Source organism: Arvicola amphibius, chromosome 11 (genome assembly GCF_903992535.2).
Source record: "Arvicola amphibius chromosome 11, mArvAmp1.2, whole genome shotgun sequence".
NCBI lineage: Eukaryota > Metazoa > Chordata > Mammalia > Rodentia > Cricetidae > Arvicola > Arvicola amphibius.
In genome coordinates this window covers 2757913-2777089 of record NC_052057.2, presented here as the reverse complement: position 1 = coordinate 2777089, position 19177 = coordinate 2757913, and the positions used below count along the sequence as shown (strand labels likewise).

Below are 19177 nucleotides of genomic sequence, written 5' to 3'. Positions count from 1 at the left end.
ATGTTTGGCATCAACTTTTCCATACCTACACAGTGGAGCATTTTCATCTATGAACTGAACTCTCCCCATAATGCAGAAAATCTATTCCATTAATAACACTCTTCTGCTCTTTTAGAGAAAAGATGATAATAGATGCAGGACAGAGAAAGATGAAAAGGAGATGCCAGCACTAACCAGATGGAACAGGTTCTGGTCTGGCTCTACTCCATGACTGCCACTTGGAGTTAGTCCACTGCTTAAGATGAGGGATCCAGAGAATAAAAGCTACCTGGGTTCCCTGAAACCATTTCACTATACCTATATAATCAGAGGATAAATCTTTCTGAACAAACAAATTACAGTGTTACTATCACCTGCAGAGAAGACATCTACTTATAGGAGAGATCTGTGCTCTTTGCCTGCCTGTGAGCGCTGCTCTCTTTAACAGGAGAGAGAAGAATGCAAACCTCCGGTGCCGGTGTGTCCTGCTTCTCGGAGCAGGCGCCCTCTGGAGATGCTCTCTGACTCCTCCTGGAGGAAGGCAGCCTTGTGTCAGCCCCCTTTACAGTCTCACTGCTGTCTGCTTCGGTCTTGACAGGCACCGGCTGGTTATTCCCTTGAATAAATAAAATAAAATAAATCAATATCTAGCATTTTTTTCATTCATAGTCCCCATAATTAAATGTTTTCCTTTGTCAATCTCATCTAATTTAATGAGATTTCAGTTCTAATAACCATGATTCCTCAGAAACACACTGTGTTTACGAGTGGAAATATACTTACATAAGCGTTCTGCAATCTTTAAAGGGTGTCAGAGAGAGGGTGGGACATTAGCATTGCTGTGTGGTCACAGTTCACAGCGGCCAAAGGTGGGAACAACCCGCTGTCCACCAGCAGACACAGACGAAAGGACTATCGTGGGGCTGCAGTTAACACTGCCAAAACCACACTACATTAGCTAAGATACCTTTTGAAAGAGGATTAAAATCCTGGTTGAAAGGGCCTGAGGAACCTTAAGGACAGTAGACGAAATGAGCCAGACAGCAAGGGGGAATGTTTTATGACTTCAGTTGGAGGGAAACCTAATGCAGCCACGTTCACACAGACAAGAGGACGTTTCCCAGGCGCTGGGGAAGGGGTGACGGGAGTTTAGTTTACCACTCAGCAGACACTGTTTGGGTTGCTGACAAAGTCCGGACGACTGACTGAGGTGGTGCCTGTCCAGCACCTCACATTACAATAGATGCTCCTCTCAGAGAGCCCCAACTATCTTCTACACCATAGTATTCTTTATGGAGCACTCAGGTTTCCGCTTGTGGATTGTGCCAAAAGCATGAAGCTCTTAGAGTCAGCCCAGAGCCTTCCTACGGCTTCACTTCAGTATCAGCAAGTGACGAGCAACGAGATTTTCATGGTTTGAACACGTGCTTTGGTTCCACAGACAGCGCTCTCAAAGGTCCCTAGGAATGGGTCACGAGACCTTGGTCTTTCCCCCAACACTTGCCTGTTTGTTTCCTGGCTCGTGATATGGGTGTGCTCTGATGGAGGCTTTCTAACTTGCCAGGTGAACTCCAATCAGAGCCTTAAACGATGACAGAACCCCTAGAACCCTGCCCTAGTGCACTGTTTAAGAGATACTTCATTGCAGTGATATGAAGCTGGCTAACAAGTGCTCGTAGCTAAGTGTGAAGATCAAAGCTTGACTGGTATGTTAGCATACACCTTTAATTCCAGTACTCAGGAAGCTGAGCCAGGCAGATCTCGGTGAGTTTGTGGCCAGCCTGGTCTACACAGTGAGTTCCTGGCCAGCCAGGGCTACTTTATGAGGTTCTCTTTTAAATAAATATAGGCTGCTTGAGTTTTTCCAACTGTACAGGAGGAATGTGTTGATATACTGGCCTGAGAAAAAAAGAGGAGCGGGAAAAGGAAGAGGTGGCACAGGCCCTCTGGAGGCTGCAGGAATCCGCTAGGGCACGCTACCCAGTTCCTTCTTCAGTCAACAGCATCTGTCATGACAGCGTTTGTCTTTCTTCAACCAAGAGATGCTATTAAAAACGCAAGGCCAGGAACTAGGAGGTGCTACAGTGATCAGAAAAGCTGGTGTAGCCGGCTGTGGTGGCGCATGTCTTCAATGCCAGTAGTTGGGAGGTAGAGGCAGGCAGATTTCTGAGTTCAAGGCCAGCCTGGTCTACAGAGTGTTTCAGGGCAGCCAAGGCAACACAGAGAAATCATCTTAAAAACCAAAACCAAAACCAAACCAAACAAGTTGATGCAGATCTGATTAGTCAGAAACCCTATAAGGGGTGACTACTTTTTTTTTTTTTTTTTACAAAAAGTCTAAAGCAAAGAACAAATAATTAAAAATGTATCAGTATCAACCTAATGATGATAGATGACATTAATACACCTACCTTGTTCTAAAACATGAAATTCTTAGCCATACATTCTAAAAAAGGGTGCCATGTTTTGAATTTCAACATTGATGCCCTTGCTAAAATTGGGTGCATGAACTCACTCATCTCCCACAGTGAAAACCAAAGATACAGCCAGGCACTGTAACCCCGTGACTTGGGGTGCTGAGGTAAAAGTCCTGTGGTGTGTCAGACAAGACGGGACTGCACTGGTATAAGAACATGAAGAAAAGCAGTGGGGGAGGGGACAGCAGTGTCTCTCTGAAGGTTACAGGTGACAGCAAATCTCCCTGGGAACAGACAAGAGACCAAAGGAGAACAATCGAGACGGCCAAGATTACCGTGTTTCCTGGAGACTTCTGGCATGTCTGACTGCTGGTACTGAGGTGGGCTTTTGGGCAAAGGACTTTCAGGTGGCTTCTTAGAAGTCTTCTGTGGGCAGGGCTCTTGTTCCTTGAGCTCGGCCACGGGTTCTGGAGTTCTAGTGTCAGTTTCCTTAGGAAACATACATGTCTGTGGTCCCTCCTTCATACTACATTCTGAAGAAGTATTATCGACAACTGTGTTTCTCACTGAGTTTTCCTCTTTGCTCAGTACATTTCTGGGGAGGGTTAAATTCTTCTGCAAGCTGACATTCACACCACTGGCATATTTGAGGCTGACCCAGTTCTCACTCGTGACATCGGTGCAAACATCTTCCTTGGCAGCAGACAGGGAGCTTGCCAGGGTCAATGTCTGCTTCTCCTCAGTGGCGATGTTGGCACTGCTGGCCACAGAGGCACTGGGTTTCTGTTTGCTGTAGTAGAAGGAGCACTTATGCTTCTTCTGAGAATGCCCATAGGTGGCTGGGCTCCTCTTGGACGCATTCTGGATCCTGCTCAGGGGAGGGCCCACCGGAAGGCAGCTCTTCCCTCTGCCTTTATCAGACGGGTTGTACGTGTCAAGAAAGTTCTTGCAATTGCTTCTGAACATAAGAAGAAACACGGTTAGTATGAACGCAAAGCAAACCAAACTTCACTTCTGCACGAGGGTGGGACCCATTGGTGCAGTGCACCGAGGAACCCCAGCCTCCCCTTCTTTCCCAGCCCGCGAGCTTCCTGCCGAGAGGCCATCGATGAGCCAAGCCCTCACACAGACTATCTAAGAAAACAGTGCAGCTGTTCACACAAGCGACAGAGAATTGGATAAAAGCAGAATTTCTATGGCCTTGGAAGGAAATCAGAAATGAGCACCATGAGCCCCCCCTCCCCAAACGCACAGAGAGAGAGGCCGTACTTGTGAGAGTGGGAGCTGACCACGTCCACTGGACCACCAGTCTGCTGTGAGGACGAGCTGCCGTTCTGCCTTTGCCTTGTTTTCATGAATTCCATCAGAATGTACTGTGCTTGCTGGAAGGCTATCAGGATCACACCCAACAGGGACAAACTGGGGAGAGAGCAGTGCCGTGCACTGCTGTATGGTTCTGAGCAGCATCACGAAGACCCACCGTAAGCCAGGCACAAGTGAATACGCCTGCAGTCCCAATGCTCAGAAGCTGAGGCAGGAGGACTGTTTGAGCCTGGTGTGGGCGGCATAATGAGACTACCTCAAATACAGAGCAGAACAAAGCTAAAAGACTCTTCTCTATTACAGAACAGTGGTCAGGGAACGGAAGAAAACAGTTGCAGAACTGGGGTTACATTTTATTAAATGTATGACTTATTCCCGATGTTTCTTAAAAGTTAAAAAAAGCACTTAAAAAAAGTTTAAAAATGTGCATATTCATAAGGTTGACAGGACAATTCAATTTTTAAATATGTTTCTAAATAGTTACTGTTAAACGGTCATTGTGGTCTTGCTGAGTAGTGGTGGCCACACCTTTAATCCCAGCACTTGGGAGGCAGAGGCAGGTGGATTTCCGAGTTCAAAGCCAGCCTGGTCTACGGAATAAGTTCCAGGACAGCCAGGGCTGCACAGAGAAACCCTGTCTTGGAAAACAAACAGGATCATTGTGGTCTTAGTGATGTCAAACAGTCACTGCACCGAGCTAATGACGTCAGCCCTGAGGTCTGCCTCCGTTACTGGCAGTGACAGTGGGTGTGGAGCAGAGCTGTGGGCCACGCGCAGGTCTATCACCCTCTCAGGACGCCTGTCCTGCCACCCACGGGACTCAGAGCCATGAAAGTCCTTCCATTCTCACACGCCTGCATTTCCAGGTGACCCCTGCTCTGCTCTGCCTGACGAGGGTGGGACACATGGGTGCTTACCTGACAAAGAAGACGGTGAGCCTCCAGAAGGACTCCTCCCAGCTGGGACCCGGAACCACCTCTGCACACAAGGGCAGCATGTGATGCGGGAGAGTCACGTTGAGCGTGAAGTGGAACTCCAGGTCTGCGGCGGTCACCAGCATCAGCTCGCGGATGACCCAGGAAGAGGTAAAGTCCGGAGTAAACCTAGGGTAAGCGGCTCAGGGGTAAGTGGCTCATCTTTATGATCATTTCCTGGTTTTAATTCTCACCACAAAGCCAAAATAACAACAGAAGTAAACTTAGGCCCACATAGCAACACTCAGGGCTGGAGAGATGGTTCAGCAGCACTGGCTCCTCTTCCAGAGGGCCTGGGTTCAAGTCCCAAAATCCACACAGCAGTCACAATTGTCTCTAACTCTAGTTCCAGGGGACCTGATAGTTTCTTCTCTCCTTGGGTACCAAACGCCCATGGGTACATACACATACATGCAGCCAAAACACCCATACAAATTTTTTAATAAAAAAAAAACCATATTTATATAAAAGCAGCTGAAGATGTCAGGTACGAATGGGCTGGGTGCCTCCCCCAACAGTGCAGCATGTTCGGAAACGACTTACACGATACTGATGTCACGGGATGTGTTCGGGCTCAGAGAAAAGGGGCGGCAATCCAGCACTTGGAACCCGTAGCCCTGGCAGTTATACCCATTGATTTTCAGCGATGTCACGGTTACAGGAAGAGGCCCGATATTCTCAACCTTGAAGTTCTTTGTGATGGATAAGATATGCTTGCTGTCTTTCGGTTCTAGCAAGGAACAAGTTGTTTTATTTAGTATTCATAAACTTCAAAACTAACTTTAATAATAAACAGAATCAAAAAAGTTATCGAAATGTGAAAAAGCCGAGTGTAGCTCAAAGCCTGCTATCTACCTGGCTTGTGGACAGTTTCTTGTTCTGTCATCTCTAGATGTTGTTATAAAACGAGAAAACAATAGAAATACGCAAGTCCAGGCTCCTCTCAAGTGAAGACTCTGCCTTCACCCGCTAGAGATGAAACTCAGATGCTTATTCTTCCTGGAGCTGAACGGTATGACTTTACTGCAGGGTATCGTGTACTCTGACCCAGGGATGAGGAAGAGACAGGGTGTCTCATATCCCAGGCTGGCCTTAAACTTGCTATGTAGTAGCCAGAGATGGCCTTAAACGTTGGATCCTCCTGCCTCTACCTCCCAAGTCCCGGATTAGAAGGTGCATACCATCACCCCAGGTTTACAGACATACTTGTTTAAACATCATCAGTTCAGACACAATAGTAAACCTTTGGAAATAAAGAAAGCATATTTTATATTGGGAGTTTTGGGAAGGAGTCAACAGCTTAAAATGTGACTGTAAACTTATTAACTCCGTCTAATCTATATAAGGAGTAATACTTAACCACTTCTATGGTTTCTACCAATCCGTACTTTAAGAACTCTAAGTTACTAAGTGAGTAACAAAGATGTAGCAGGTGTCCAGCCTGTAAACTCACGTCGACGACAGTCCATCAGCGTGGACTCGGGCACCTTAAATCGGAGTGAGCCTCCTGCACCAGGAAGTCTTCCGCCCACTTTCAAGAGCTCTTGTGCTCCAAATCCTTCCACAGCAACCATGTCGAGAACAGTCAAGTTATTCCTACAAGGGTAACACAGCAGCTTCACCCCAGGCTAAGTCAACACAGCCCTAAAGCACACGCCAAACACCTCCTGAGACACCAGGAAGCTTAGCTCAAATGTTACAAGCTGCGAAGTTTAGCTGGCATTAATCCAAGACAGAAAGAATATTGTGAGTTAAAAATACAAGCATCTCTTAAAACTGTGGCATCTCCTGCGTCTTATACATGAAGGTATCTCCAGGAAATGAATGCTAGTCCAGAGTGCACCCGCCACAACCGGAAGCTCAGCTCTATAACAACCGGGTGTGGGGTGGTGACCACACCCCTAGACATCAAATAAAAGCGGCAGATGCAGATGCTAGCCAAACCTGACAAAATGATAAAACTTCAGAGGTTTTCACAGAGATTGCAGCGAGAAGAAATACTGACTGAGAGATGGGATGACCCTAGAATCTAACTCTGTTTCTTTTTAATCAAAATAGCATCCCACAAATTACACTTAACTAGTCAGATTCTTACTAATGCAGTGGCGCAGGCCAGAGTTCATCTTTTTATTAACTGACACCGCGCCAGCTAAGACAAAACGTTATGCACCAAGTTTAAAGGAGGCACACGGGACTGAATTCCCGACACCACGGGGACAATACCACCTAAGTACAGAGGGACTTCACCTCTATCTCTAACTATGTAAAATGCACTGAAATAGCTTGGTTAGTGATGTAAAAGCCTGTAAGTGATTTGTAGAAAATACTGTCAATCAACAAAGAAACCATCAAAAGTAAAGGAACCACTACTAGAAACTCTGTATTTAAGTCTCGGGAAGCAAAGCTTATCTATATACTTTCTGAAACCTTTTGTTTTTTTTAAAGAGCAGGTTGTAAATGAAGAGACAACTCAGCAGGAAGCTGGGGCGCCTCGACTCGAGGCCTCTGAGGACAAACTGAGGACAAACGCTCTGGATTTTATTTTAGCACATTTTCCTCTCAGTCACATCCGCCTGCAGAAGAACCAACGCTGGCATATTAAAGAACGCCTCCAACAAAACCTGTGCAATTGATCTGATAGAAGAAAAGCTTTTGAAAAGTAACTAAAGTATTATTTATTCAAAGTTGCCTTCGGGTTAGGCTCGCCGACGCAAACAGCTTCAGTTCAGGCCTGCATTCTAAGTTTTGTAAAAGGACTCTCATAAAGACTACCCATGGCGGGGAAACGTAAGGAATAATAAAGCATTTCTTCCTGCTACATCAGCAAGCAGTAACTATATGTCAGGAGAAGAAAAATAAGCAGTGGGCCTGCCCAGGGAGGCCCTTTTCCCGTTGTCCTTGGGGCTACTGAGGTCCGTATCTACTCATGGGATGTCTACAGCAATGTTGCAATTATCTTTACTGCTAAGGACAAAGACACAAATGTGTGTGCCTGTGGGTGGGTATGTTCTGCCTCTTGGGACCACATCTGACTGGAGGCTGAGTGAAATACGCTCCCTCCTGGAGACACTAGCTTACTAGAGAAGGGGTGTTAACGGGGTTAAGTGAGGACTCTTCTCTGCAGCCCCTACCTCTTCCTAACCCACAACACAGCCCACCACGAAGACTTGAGAAGAGACAGAGACACACCTACCGGATCAGTATGAGGGAGGTGACTTTTCCATAGTCCACTGGTGTGAACACGACACCAACCCTTCTCATCTCCAGAGGCTGCAGATGCAGATGGAGCACGCCCAAACCGGACTCTGAAGGCTCACCCTGCAGTTACAGAGGACAGCGTCAAGCACCGCAGACAGCAGTGGGTTTCCACAGCCACCAGGCACATCCCAGTTATAAGCCTGACTGCAGGCATACTCACCGACCTGTTTTCTTTTCTCTCCTCGTATTTGTGGTGCTGGGGACAGAACGTAAGGCCTCACACATGCTATACCACTGGGGTTCACCCCTTCTCTAGAAAATCCGGCTGGACTTGTCTGTCCTCAACTGTTCAAGCATTCAATACCCCCTGCGCCTCATCTGAGAAACTTCAATGGTAACTGCAGGACAATCTAACAGGATACGGCACAACGGATTTGTCTCCTGGCTTGGGTGGGAGCTGGAGTTAGAAGCCTTCTAGATCACACTCTTTGACTAAGAAACAGTAATCAGAGAACAGACTGTTCCTGCTTAATTCTATAGCAACTGAAGAAGAGCACACCCCCCCCCCATCAGATAAGCACAGGCTGTCTCTAACAGTGAATTTAGGTTTTATAGACTTTAGGTCTCACAATTTCCTCCTCTAGGAGAGAGACCACTACTTATTCATATTTGCCTTTATCCCCTCCGATTCCTCGGAATAAACACTGTTGTTTTAGCACTGGTCAGCCAGACTTTACTGATTTGTCTAACTGACTTCTGCTGATTGGTCTTGCTCATGGGAAGGGGGTGGTTTGACAGGTATGATAAATAATCTGTGTTTATCCTGTCACTTTTATCCTCAAGACTTGCTGACATTTCCTGTGCTGCCTGGAAGGACAAATGGTGATAAAACTCGGTTCATTTTCATTAAAATCATAAACTCTGCAAGATAAAATCTTGCTTCATAAATATAATATAAACCCTGAACCAAAATGATGCCAATTTTAGTATTAAAGCTGTAATAGTATCAGCAGCAGTCTATGAAATAGGTTTATATGCCAGGCACTGGATTATTTAACACACATAAAACATTAAGCAATTTATTTTATAAACCTTATTGAATCTTCACATGTTGTTATGAAGGTCAAAGATGAGATGAAACAACCGCCCAATTTACATAGGTAGAGGAAGTCAAACCTACACTACCTGCCTGCCCTGCCTGCTCACCAGAAGAGGGCACCAGAACTCAGTACAGATGGCTGTGAGCCACCATGTGGTTGCTGGGAATTGAACTCAGGGCCTCTGGAAGAGCAGCCACTGAGCCATCTCTCCAACCCTCTATACATTCTTAACCCCACCACCACCAAAAAGCTAGACTTCTACAAGCAAGTAAACAAAATTACAACGTCCAAGCACTTTTTTATATGAAAAAATAGCTTTAAACTTTATAAAATATTTTTGATTAATGTGCACGTTTGCCCTCCTGTCTGTGTGCAGAAGCCTTGGACAGTGGTTATAGGTAAGTCTGAGCTCTCTGCAAGCGGGGACAAGTGCTCTTAACTAAGTCATCTCTCCAGTCCAATGACAAAAAGCTTTAACAAGTTACAATTTGAGCATCTTTTATTTATTTATTTATTTATTTATTTATTTATTTATTTATTTAGGTCAATCCAATAAGTTAACAAAGATCCCCCATTTGCAAAACTGTTATTTCTTGGGAAGAAAAAAATCTCTAGTCGCTAATGGAATAAACATTATCTAGATGAGTTACCCAATTTATTCAAATCTGGACAAAGTAGACATAAAATAAATTGCTTTTTATTTCGATTTCAAGATATAAAGGACTTACTAACAGTAGGCAAAGCATTTCTCAGTATTTTGAACTAATTATCTCCATCACCCTGGACGCTCCCTGGGAAAGAGGAGCGAGGAGCAGTGGGGGCAGGGTCACCATGGAGAGTGAGTGACCCTGTGCACACCCTGCAGCACTCAGCTCTACCCCTCTAGTGCTACCCAAATGATCTCGGAGAAGGGAGAATTTGTTTCATTATTGTAAACAAGTCTCTACTGCAAGTGCATGTTAGAAGCTGCTCTGGGGCTGGAAAGATGGCTCAGCAGTTAAGAGCACTGGCTGCTCTTCCAGAGGACCTGAGTTCAATTCCCAGCAACCACATGGTGGCTCACAACCATCTGTAATGGGATCTGGTGCTCTCTTCTGGCCTGAAGACACACATGCAGGCAGAACAGTGTATACATAATTAATCTTAAAAAAAAAAGCTCCAGTTCCAGGCTATGTATGTTCTCCCTCCTGCTCTTCCATGTAGACTGAGATCTCTGTGGTCTCTGTCCTGCCCTCCATGTATGTTGTACTGAACATAGCTCTGAGGGGCACATGTAGAGACCGCGGTATATGTTTGTGTACATGCTTTATACAGTTGCTTTACATTGATTCCAAACACACAAGACAAGCCCTCCACTGCCTCGGAGACTAAGAAACGGGGTGGTGAAGGCCACTGCAAACAAGAACCTCATCATGGGGTATTTAATTCTTACTCTAAGAACACTAAACAAACCTTTGAAACAGAGGACCTGCGTAACACAGGAATCTAATGACTATTCAAATCACTAAGACATGTGAGGAATTTTTATTTGTTTTTTCAGACAGGATCTCTCCACATAGCTCTGGCTGTCCTGGAACTCACTCTGTAGACCAGGCTGGTCTTGAACTCACAGAGATCTGCCTGCCTCTGTCTTCCAAGTTCTGGGATAAAAGGCGTGTGCCGCCACCACCCAGTACATAGGAAAACATTTTTAAAATGTGTCTGCTTTTCCCTTACAACACACTAAAAAGGAATCTGAAGGGGCCAAAGGATCTTAAGAGAATCAAATTAATTCTTAGATTTCTAGTTATATGGGTTTTTTTTTTTTTTTTTACATATCTCTGATTCTGTTGCTCTTTCTTCTCTTGCATGAATCTAATCTATTCCATTAAAATCATTCACAGGCTAAACTAATCCTACAGTGCTTTGTAACTGAAAAAGAAACAAACAAATCTTGCTATGTATGCTTCATGCCAGAGAAGGAAAACAAGAGCCAACACAGAACATACAGACACCAAAACATGAGGTTGTCAGGTTCGCTGTTTCTGCAGCTAGCAAGTCAGTGAAGATGGTTTCCTACCTGGTAAGGGCAAGCTTTGGTGAGCTGGAATTCACCAGTTGTGAAATTAACCATCTGCATATCTGTGCCAAACCTAAAAATGAAGCAAAAACACTCCAGTGTTCAAAATAACATTGGGATCAGCCAACAAAGAATTAATATGTGTGTGCTCACACACTCACTACCCCCACTTCTCATCAAATTCCCCCTCAGTCCTCTCCACACCCACCGGCCACACCGGTACCTATGAATGCACGGAATTAATGACACAAACATGCAACAGAGATCTACACAGGAAGCAATAATAAGTCCTCCGGGTGGCTTGCTACGGAACTCGAGAGTGAGTGGCTCTTGACCAATGGCAGCACGATGACCACGGGACCCGGCAGTGTCTAGAGACATGGGCTGACATGGCTGGGGAAGTCTTGCTGGCCTCAGAAACCAGCCAAAGAGCTGAAGGCCCTCTAGTGCTGGGCCCTCCTTCCTCAAGAAGGCAGTGTCTGTTCCGACACATCACTAGTGCAGAAGTTGAGAAATCTGGGATCAAGTCTGCTACACAGCCTCCTAACCACTATGTTGCCCGGGATAGTCTCAAATTCACGATCTTCCCATCTCAGCCTCCCAAGTGGCAGGACTATAGGCCGGTACCACTGTACCAGTCTTTAAACCTACTTCCCGTGCTAGTGAAGACGATCATAATTTAAAAGATTCTTAATTTTAGAAGTTTCTATGAAAACCTGTGATACTGTAACTCAAGAAAAGAATTTTCCTGGATAGGCCAGGCACAGTGACAATGAAGGTGTCACACAATGCCAAGACCTCCCTCAAGCCACACACACCGAGAGAGACCAGGTTCCCAGGCACAGGCTGACAGGCTCGCACTGTACCAGCACACAGAGCCCGGGGTAGAGGTGCAGGAGTTCCCGCAGCCTGTCAGGGAATCTTCCTACCATTTGTGCAGCAGGCGCAGCGCGGCTTCAGGTTTCGGGTAAAGGGAGAGAGGCAGGAGCTGCAGGGAAACCGGCCCAGGGGATGGGTTCCTCACCACAAAGTATTTCACCTGGATTTGAGGAGAGCAGGGTTAACGTGGCCAAGAACATGGTATCCTCCCAAGGTATTCCTACCAGAAGAGCATGACCTGAACCTCGCCAGGAGAGCCATCACGTGGCTTAGAAGGTAAGCAGCCTGGAGATTTCCAAACAGATCCACGTGGGAGTACACCACATGCTCAACCCAGGTTCAATCCCTAGCACTGGGTGTTGGGGTGGGGTGGGGAATACCATGAATGGTTTCTGGCCAGACCCAGGGAGATTAAAACAGACCAAGAAGGCCGAGCACCGAGATCCTGGGCTCCATCTGAGGCCAACAGGAAAGAGGAAATCCCCGTAAGGTAAGACACTAGAAAGTCTTATCTACAGAACATAGATTAGGTAACAATCGTAAAGCTTCGTTTTATATTCTGGTTATATAAACAAAAGCCCGTGTTCTTAAGTCAGTTAGAGGAAGGATAGCCCAATGTCTATCCCTCAGGTTTATAAAGCTACGCCTATGTCACGAGAGAGAGAGAGAGAGTAGCAGGAAAGTACTGGGGACTCCTGGGCAAAGGTGACTGTCGCCAAGCCTCATGAACTGAGTTCAATCTCCAGAAGCCAGAGTCCTCTGATGTCCCCTACACACTTGTACACACACACCACTAAATCAATAAACATAAGAATCCTAGGAAGGGGCAGCTGGAAGCTCCTCACGCTATTCTCGAAACTTAGAAGTTACGCCAAGACAGCGGCTGAGGCACCTCGGAGAGCACAAGGTGCGGTGCGCCACCCGAACTTAGGTGCGGTGTCCTCGGTTTGCTCCCTTCGCCCCTTCCTGAAACCCGGACTAGGTAGGAAAAATGCACAAGGGAAAAGCCAGTGCACTAAAGGTGAGTCAACAGACACACAGTGCCAGGGCACTGCGGGCACCACAGAGCAATGGCTCCCTCTAGATTTCCATGACAGTGACGTGTTTTAGCCGGTGTGAACCAAGATGTTCTCCACTGCCAGCTGCTGGGCACTCACTCACTTCTAACACGGATGAAGTCCTATCCAACGACATCTCCTTGTCCAAAGGCTTTGTTCTCTTTGTGGCCCTGTAAACATCCCCAATCAACGTCCTAATGACGTTTGTGTCTGTATTTCAAGTAATCTCGTCTGAAACCAATCTCCAGGTATAAATGCCCCAGAGAGGAGGGTTATGCTCTGGAAGCCCCAGGCTTGGGTGTCACAGATAAGGTACACTATGCTCACCACGCTGTTCCTGAGGGCAGTGGCACCAAAGTTCAACACGAGGCCAGGCTCTAGGACCAAGCGGGGCAAAAAGGAAACCAAGGGTTCTGAGTCCTTGGATTTCTTCACAGAGCCAAACTGTGTCATTCCCAAAACATTTCTCCTGGAAAATTGACAAAGAAAAAAAAGAATAATAATAAATATATACAAAAACCAACCTTAACGTTTAAAAAATGGAAATACTAAATACCATTCCCTATAAAAGGCAGGCACAAGAACTCTGGGGGAAATGGCTTTTGGTAGAATTTGTAAAGACAAAGTGTACGACTGATCCTAGGGGTCTGGTGATGTCATCCTGGGGCTGAGCACATGTTTCTCCTGTCAGTCCCCGAGTTCAATGTCTGACACTAAAGGCATACTCATGCACACATAGACACACACAAGCAAACCCGTGTTACTAGAAAGCAAGCAATCAGAGAATGATTGCCATTCTGATACCACATCAAAGAGACACACAAGCTGCCCAGAAGGACACCCAGCAAAAATTTGAATTTGTCATCAAAACTGCTAATTATGGGGCCGGGGAGCAGGCTCAGTGAGTAAGAGTGCTCGCTGGGAAGGAAACTCGGCGGCCAGAGAAGCAGCTGGGCGTGGCTGCAAGCAAGCACACCTGTGCCTCAGTCAGCTGAAAATGCTGAGCTCCGTCTGTCTTCAGGGAAAAAGATTGGGAGAGACAGAGGGCACCTAACACGTGCCCCTCAGCCTTCGGAACATGGGAACACGCGTGTACACCCATACTCTCACGCAGACACCCTCCACACACACCCAAACTAACAAAATGATGACAGAAACTGGAGACTTCAGTGGTGCTCACACGTATGTGGTAATGAACAGAGCCCACACAAGGTCGCCCTCAGCCTTCCCACGACAGGCATCAGTCGGGCTAAGACCAGGCGTGACCATGAATACTACATCTGCGGTATGTAGGCAAATGTCTATGATAAAGACTACTGAGTCACCAAAGGGCACCGACAGCTTTCAACTCTGCAGTGCTAACCACGGGACAAAAGGACATGAGCCCCCGACAGCGCCACACCGGCAGGGAGCCGGTAGTCTCGCTAAAATGGATGCAAACTTGAAAACCCATTACACAAAGAAGAAAGACCCACGGTGTGGAACAGTCTGTAAGACAACTTGTCTAGACTAGACAATCTGCCAATGTGATTAAAAACTGCAGATGGATGGAAACAAGACAAGAGGATGTAGCCCTGAATGACCCCCGAATTAAAACAAAGGAAAAAGAAGGGGGTGGGGTGTGGTAAAAGGTATCATAGGTCATAGGCCAACTAGGGAACTTTTAGCATGAACTACATCTGATACATTATTGGTCAATTTGCTGGTTGCGGTTGTAATGCTACATATAAAAGAATATTTTCCAATCATTTTCTTCTAATAATGAAAGCTTCAGTGTGATGGCCATCAGAGATTCTCCCAGGAAAGTCCTGAGGGCTCAAGGCTGAAATCTGCTGCTTATTCTCAAGCAACTCAGCAAAAAGCAGTCGGTGGATATGTGCCTACACGTAAGACAGAATACAAAAAAAAAAAAAAAAAAAAAAAAAAGGCAAAATTGATGCCTGGTGAACAAACTCCAGTTGAGGAACATTGAGGAACAGTTGAGAAACATATATGGTGCTGTCCTGGCAATGTTTCTGAGGCTGGGAGTTTGCACGGTCACTAACAAGTCCAGTGCAGAACGCAGTAGGAAGCAGTCACGCCCCCTGCCCATCCACGGAGGACGCACCTGCAAACATGGCCACTTCTGTAATGCTTCCATCTTTCATATAGTTTATTTGCGAGTTCAGAATCCATGTCCCAGGTAGACCGATCCAGAGAAAGGCTTCCATCCCAAGGAGGAGTTTCTAAAAGTTAGATCAGATTCAAACTTCAGATTTACGAAGTACAGTTATTAGTAACTAAAGCCAAGGGCTGGCCATCACGCTTCACAAACTAAGAGGGCTATGGCGTGCATAAATTCTGCTGCTTCCCTCTGAAGTCCCCTAACTCAATGGCACGTGACACGTCAAATGAAACAAACATGGGAAAACAGAACTAAAGCGTGTCGTGTGAAGAAATAACGTAAAAGACGATTCATGGCTCATGACACAGCTGAGACAAATCAAAACTGCGCTTGCAGCATTCCCGACAGCTTCCAACCGAAAGGGCAGAGCTGCTTCCATGAAAACACCCTCTGGCAGCTGCGTCCTTAGGGGACTATGGAGGTTGGGGATGTGGAGGGACAGACAGTAGTTGTCAAGGAGGGCACAGACCAGCAGTTGATCTGACACAACGCGGATTCACAAGGTGCTCTAGGAGGTCCCTCACCCCTACATAGCTGCCCTGTCCTGTCTCTACTAGTGGAGGTGCTGGGAAGAAAAGGGGGCTCTCCCAAAGGTAAGGCTGTACTTTAAAACTCTCTTTGTACAAGAGATCTCAGTAAATCGAAGTACAAAAACAAAATACAGAACCAAAACCTAGGCTCAACTTCCAAATCACTACCAAGGCCTTCAGTCTCACATGGCAGTTAGGACCTCCTGATACAGGGAGAGATAGATGCATACATCTCCCAGTTTTCCAGTTTTGCCTGGTGATAAGGCTGCTAAGATCAAACAATATTATTTTTTTTAATCTCTCACAAAAGCACAAGCTACATAAGAAAAAGAGGACATTCTTATTTCTATAAATATTCTAGCTGTCTGGAGAATAATCAACTATTTCTGGTCACTCTGTCAATGACTATGCTAAGTATAGAGTACGATACAATTGCTTTAACAGAATTAATTATTAATTCCATCTACTAGAGCTAACTTCTATCACTGCTTTCCATTTCCCCCAAACTTCAGTGCTACAAAAATCCTAAAGCAAAATACTTACCTGCTTTTGATTTTCCCATGAAATAATGCATGCCACAATGTGCTATCACTTCAAAACCCAGACTCCCTTCCTAGATTGAAAAGTAATATATGAATAACTTAAAACACAACACTCAGCATAAAAATCCTAACACGCTAAGACGGGAAGCAGACATGGGCGCTACCTCAGTGGACTCCCCTTTAACCAGAAGCCAAACAACGAAAAAGCAATTTCCTGGTTCCCTTGTCACCTCAGAGGCGCCTGGGCTGCGCCTCACAGGGTGACCCGGTGGCCTCGCTACAGCCCTCAGTGCCCTACAAGGACAGCTGGCAGTGGCTCCCGTGCCGCTGTCAAAGACGAGACCTCACTATTGGGCACACCAGACACCACGCTGCCATAGGGTCAGACTTGGGACATGTCTGGGGTTGTGCGTTCTGCTTGTCTTGAGCTGGACTCTAATCCTAGGGTGTGCTGATCTCTACTAACTTTAGCTACCCCCTGCCACAGGTCTGGGGAGTGCCCGGGTTCTAGTGCCCTGCTGCTGAAGCCTGCCTCCTGCCTCCTCCCTTTAATCACTCTCTTTATATGTTTTGATCGGGGAAGGGGATTTGCTAAGAAATCCCTCCTGCTCAAATATGACTACATGGATGAACTTCACACTCTTGCCAAGTCTGGTGTAGAATCTCACAATCTCAGCTAGGGCCAAGGCATTTCTGACTATGAAACATCAACACTAATAAGTGAGAAAAAAATCATAAAGATGGCTGTATGAATGTCTCATAGTGAAAAACCAGAACTCAGTGTTATACAGAATAGCTTGGCTCAAAAGGAAGCAATAATTAAATGAAAATAAACATTAAGGAAAAAAATGAGACATGCTTAAAATAATCTTAGCTGAACACAATTTGCCCAGATTTTAGGAAGAATTATCTCATGACCTTTTAGGCTTTATACTGGACCCTTAAGAAAATTCAATGATTATGAGCAACTGAGAACCTCTTAAAAGAAGTCTATTTAAAACACTAAATAATCAGATTTACTAGAAGTCCCTACAAACACGTATTAAAAGTTCAACCATGCGTTCCTTCCCAGCCTTTGGGAATGGGAGCTAGGGATCTCACTCAAGAGCGGAGCATCTGCCTAGCAAATCAGGACCCTGTGTCTGCTTCGAAGCAGCAAAGAGAAAAATGAAATCCATGAATCTACTGGGAATGATTTGGTTTATTAAATAATCATTACTTCATGAAAAGAACCCGTCTAAGTCAAGATTTCCATATCTAAACAAGTCTGTCATCTGAGACGGACTTGGTGATGTCAGCTTAGATAGCTTAGAAGATGAAGCTAACTGGGGCAATAAAAGCCAAACACCACAGGGGACACAAGGCAACTGTCACTACTAAATGACATGACCGCACATGGTGGTGTACACAATACCTTGGCTGGGGCCGAGAAAATCTGCAGAGGTATCGCAAAAATGGCGCCCGTGTTCGTAGTCAGAAACACATTGGTGAGCAGATTTAGGAGAATGTCTTTAACAGCAAGTTTCAAGGAAAATATATTCCAACAGCCTGGGGGTAGAAATAAAGGGCCAGGGAAGCTCAGAACCTAAAAGGAAGGAAAAGAAGCGAGAGAGGTCAGCTGCTCCGGAGACTCCTGAGGACTAAAATCGTTACGTTTCTTACTCCACTCATTCAGGATCAAAAGTAAAATATTTATGATTTCAAACCAAGTTTCGTTTCCAGCGCACACTACTGTAGACATCACAGCAGAAGCCTTGAGGTGCTTTGTGAAACCACATGTTTTATATTTTAACCATAAGCAGGGCCTCTCTGAAAGAGGGGAAGTTCAGATAGCTGTCAATCGAACTCCTGACTCTCGAATGTTAAAACGGAACTATACTTGCTTTAAAAATTGTAAGTCAGAGTTAGGTGCTGTACGTATTGGCTTCACAGAATGATATTAAACAGAGCTTGAACTAAGTAAAAGGTTGGAGACAAAGGACTGTGTGTACCTTTAAAATGTGCCTGGCCTCCTTGGAAACAGACACGTCTTTTAATACGATGCTATGGTCAAAATGGCTGCGGTACCATATCGACCACACTCCTGTCGCGTTCTCGTGACGCTCTATGTGAAACTGGGCTGCAGAGGCATCCACTCTGAAATACCTGTGAGCAGAAGGCATAAATGTGACCTCTCCTGAGTCAGGATAGTTGTCTGTCCTCTACAGATCCTCCCAATGAGGAAATGGGAGCAGAAACCATTATCTTTGTGGGAAACGACCGCCAACAGCTCTCCCTCAGCCTTCCGGCTCACCCACGCAGCAATACACCCATAGGCAAGGCTGAAAGACCCAGCATGGGGCTGGAGAGATGGCTCAGAGGTTAAGAGAATTGTCTGCTCCTCCAAAGGTCCTGAGTTCAATTCCCAGCAACCACATGGTGGCTCACAACCATCTGTAATGGAGTCTGGTGCCCTCTTCTGGCCTGCAGGCATACACACAGACGCAATATTGTATACATAATAAATAAACAAATATTTTTAAAAAAAAAGACCCAGCATGACCAGGGCAAAACCAGGATCCAAATACAACTCAGAGAATACCACGGGTACAATTTCTTCTGATTATCTGGTCCACACCTACCCCCAAACCGAATTATTTAGCCCCACTTCTCCACTTTGCATTAGTTAGGCTAATACAAGGTGGCAGCAATCCACAAAGAACCATGCAGGGACAGTCATGATTTTAAAGCATTGCCAAATGATAAAACAACAAACAAAAATCCACTAAGAAGACAAACAGACAAAGCAACGAACGGAGGGTGCTCAGGGAAAGCCGGAGTGAACTCACCCCTGGACCACAGGAGAGGAGAGGCAGGCTCTCAGAGCTGGGCTGCTTGTCCTTTTCCTCACACCCACAGCCCCGCGGTCACACGAGGAACCTGCTAACGGGTACACAGACACATGTGCAGCGTAA

General features: G+C 45.8%; 1 protein-coding gene across 8 annotated transcripts in view; it reads right to left on the bottom strand.

The window, feature by feature from the left end:
- Positions 1 to 19177, bottom strand: part of Tmem131l (transmembrane 131 like) — a 125792-nt gene that overhangs the window by 15847 nt on the left and 90768 nt on the right. For 5 of the 8 annotated variants that reach the window (XM_038347343.1, XM_038347345.1, XM_038347347.1 and 2 more), the window contains exons 12-26: positions 19052 to 19145; positions 18215 to 18368; positions 17638 to 17808; positions 16225 to 16294; positions 15095 to 15212; positions 13315 to 13456; positions 11980 to 12089; positions 11051 to 11123; positions 7887 to 8011; positions 6147 to 6289; positions 5237 to 5423; positions 4637 to 4822; positions 3666 to 3815; positions 2732 to 3354; positions 447 to 595 (exon numbers count right to left, since the gene is read on the bottom strand). In XM_038347343.1, the coding sequence (XP_038203271.1) occupies positions 447 to 595; positions 2732 to 3354; positions 3666 to 3815; positions 4637 to 4822; positions 5237 to 5423; positions 6147 to 6289; positions 7887 to 8011; positions 11051 to 11123; positions 11980 to 12089; positions 13315 to 13456; positions 15095 to 15212; positions 16225 to 16294; positions 17638 to 17808; positions 18215 to 18368; positions 19052 to 19145 (2495 nt within the window). The remainder of the gene's footprint in view (positions 1 to 446; positions 596 to 2731; positions 3355 to 3665; positions 3816 to 4636; positions 4823 to 5236; positions 5424 to 6146; positions 6290 to 7886; positions 8012 to 11050; positions 11124 to 11979; positions 12090 to 13314; positions 13457 to 15094; positions 15213 to 16224; positions 16295 to 17637; positions 17809 to 18214; positions 18369 to 19051; positions 19146 to 19177) is intronic. The other 3 variants (XM_038347344.1, XM_038347349.1, XM_038347351.1) reach the window with 1 other exon arrangement.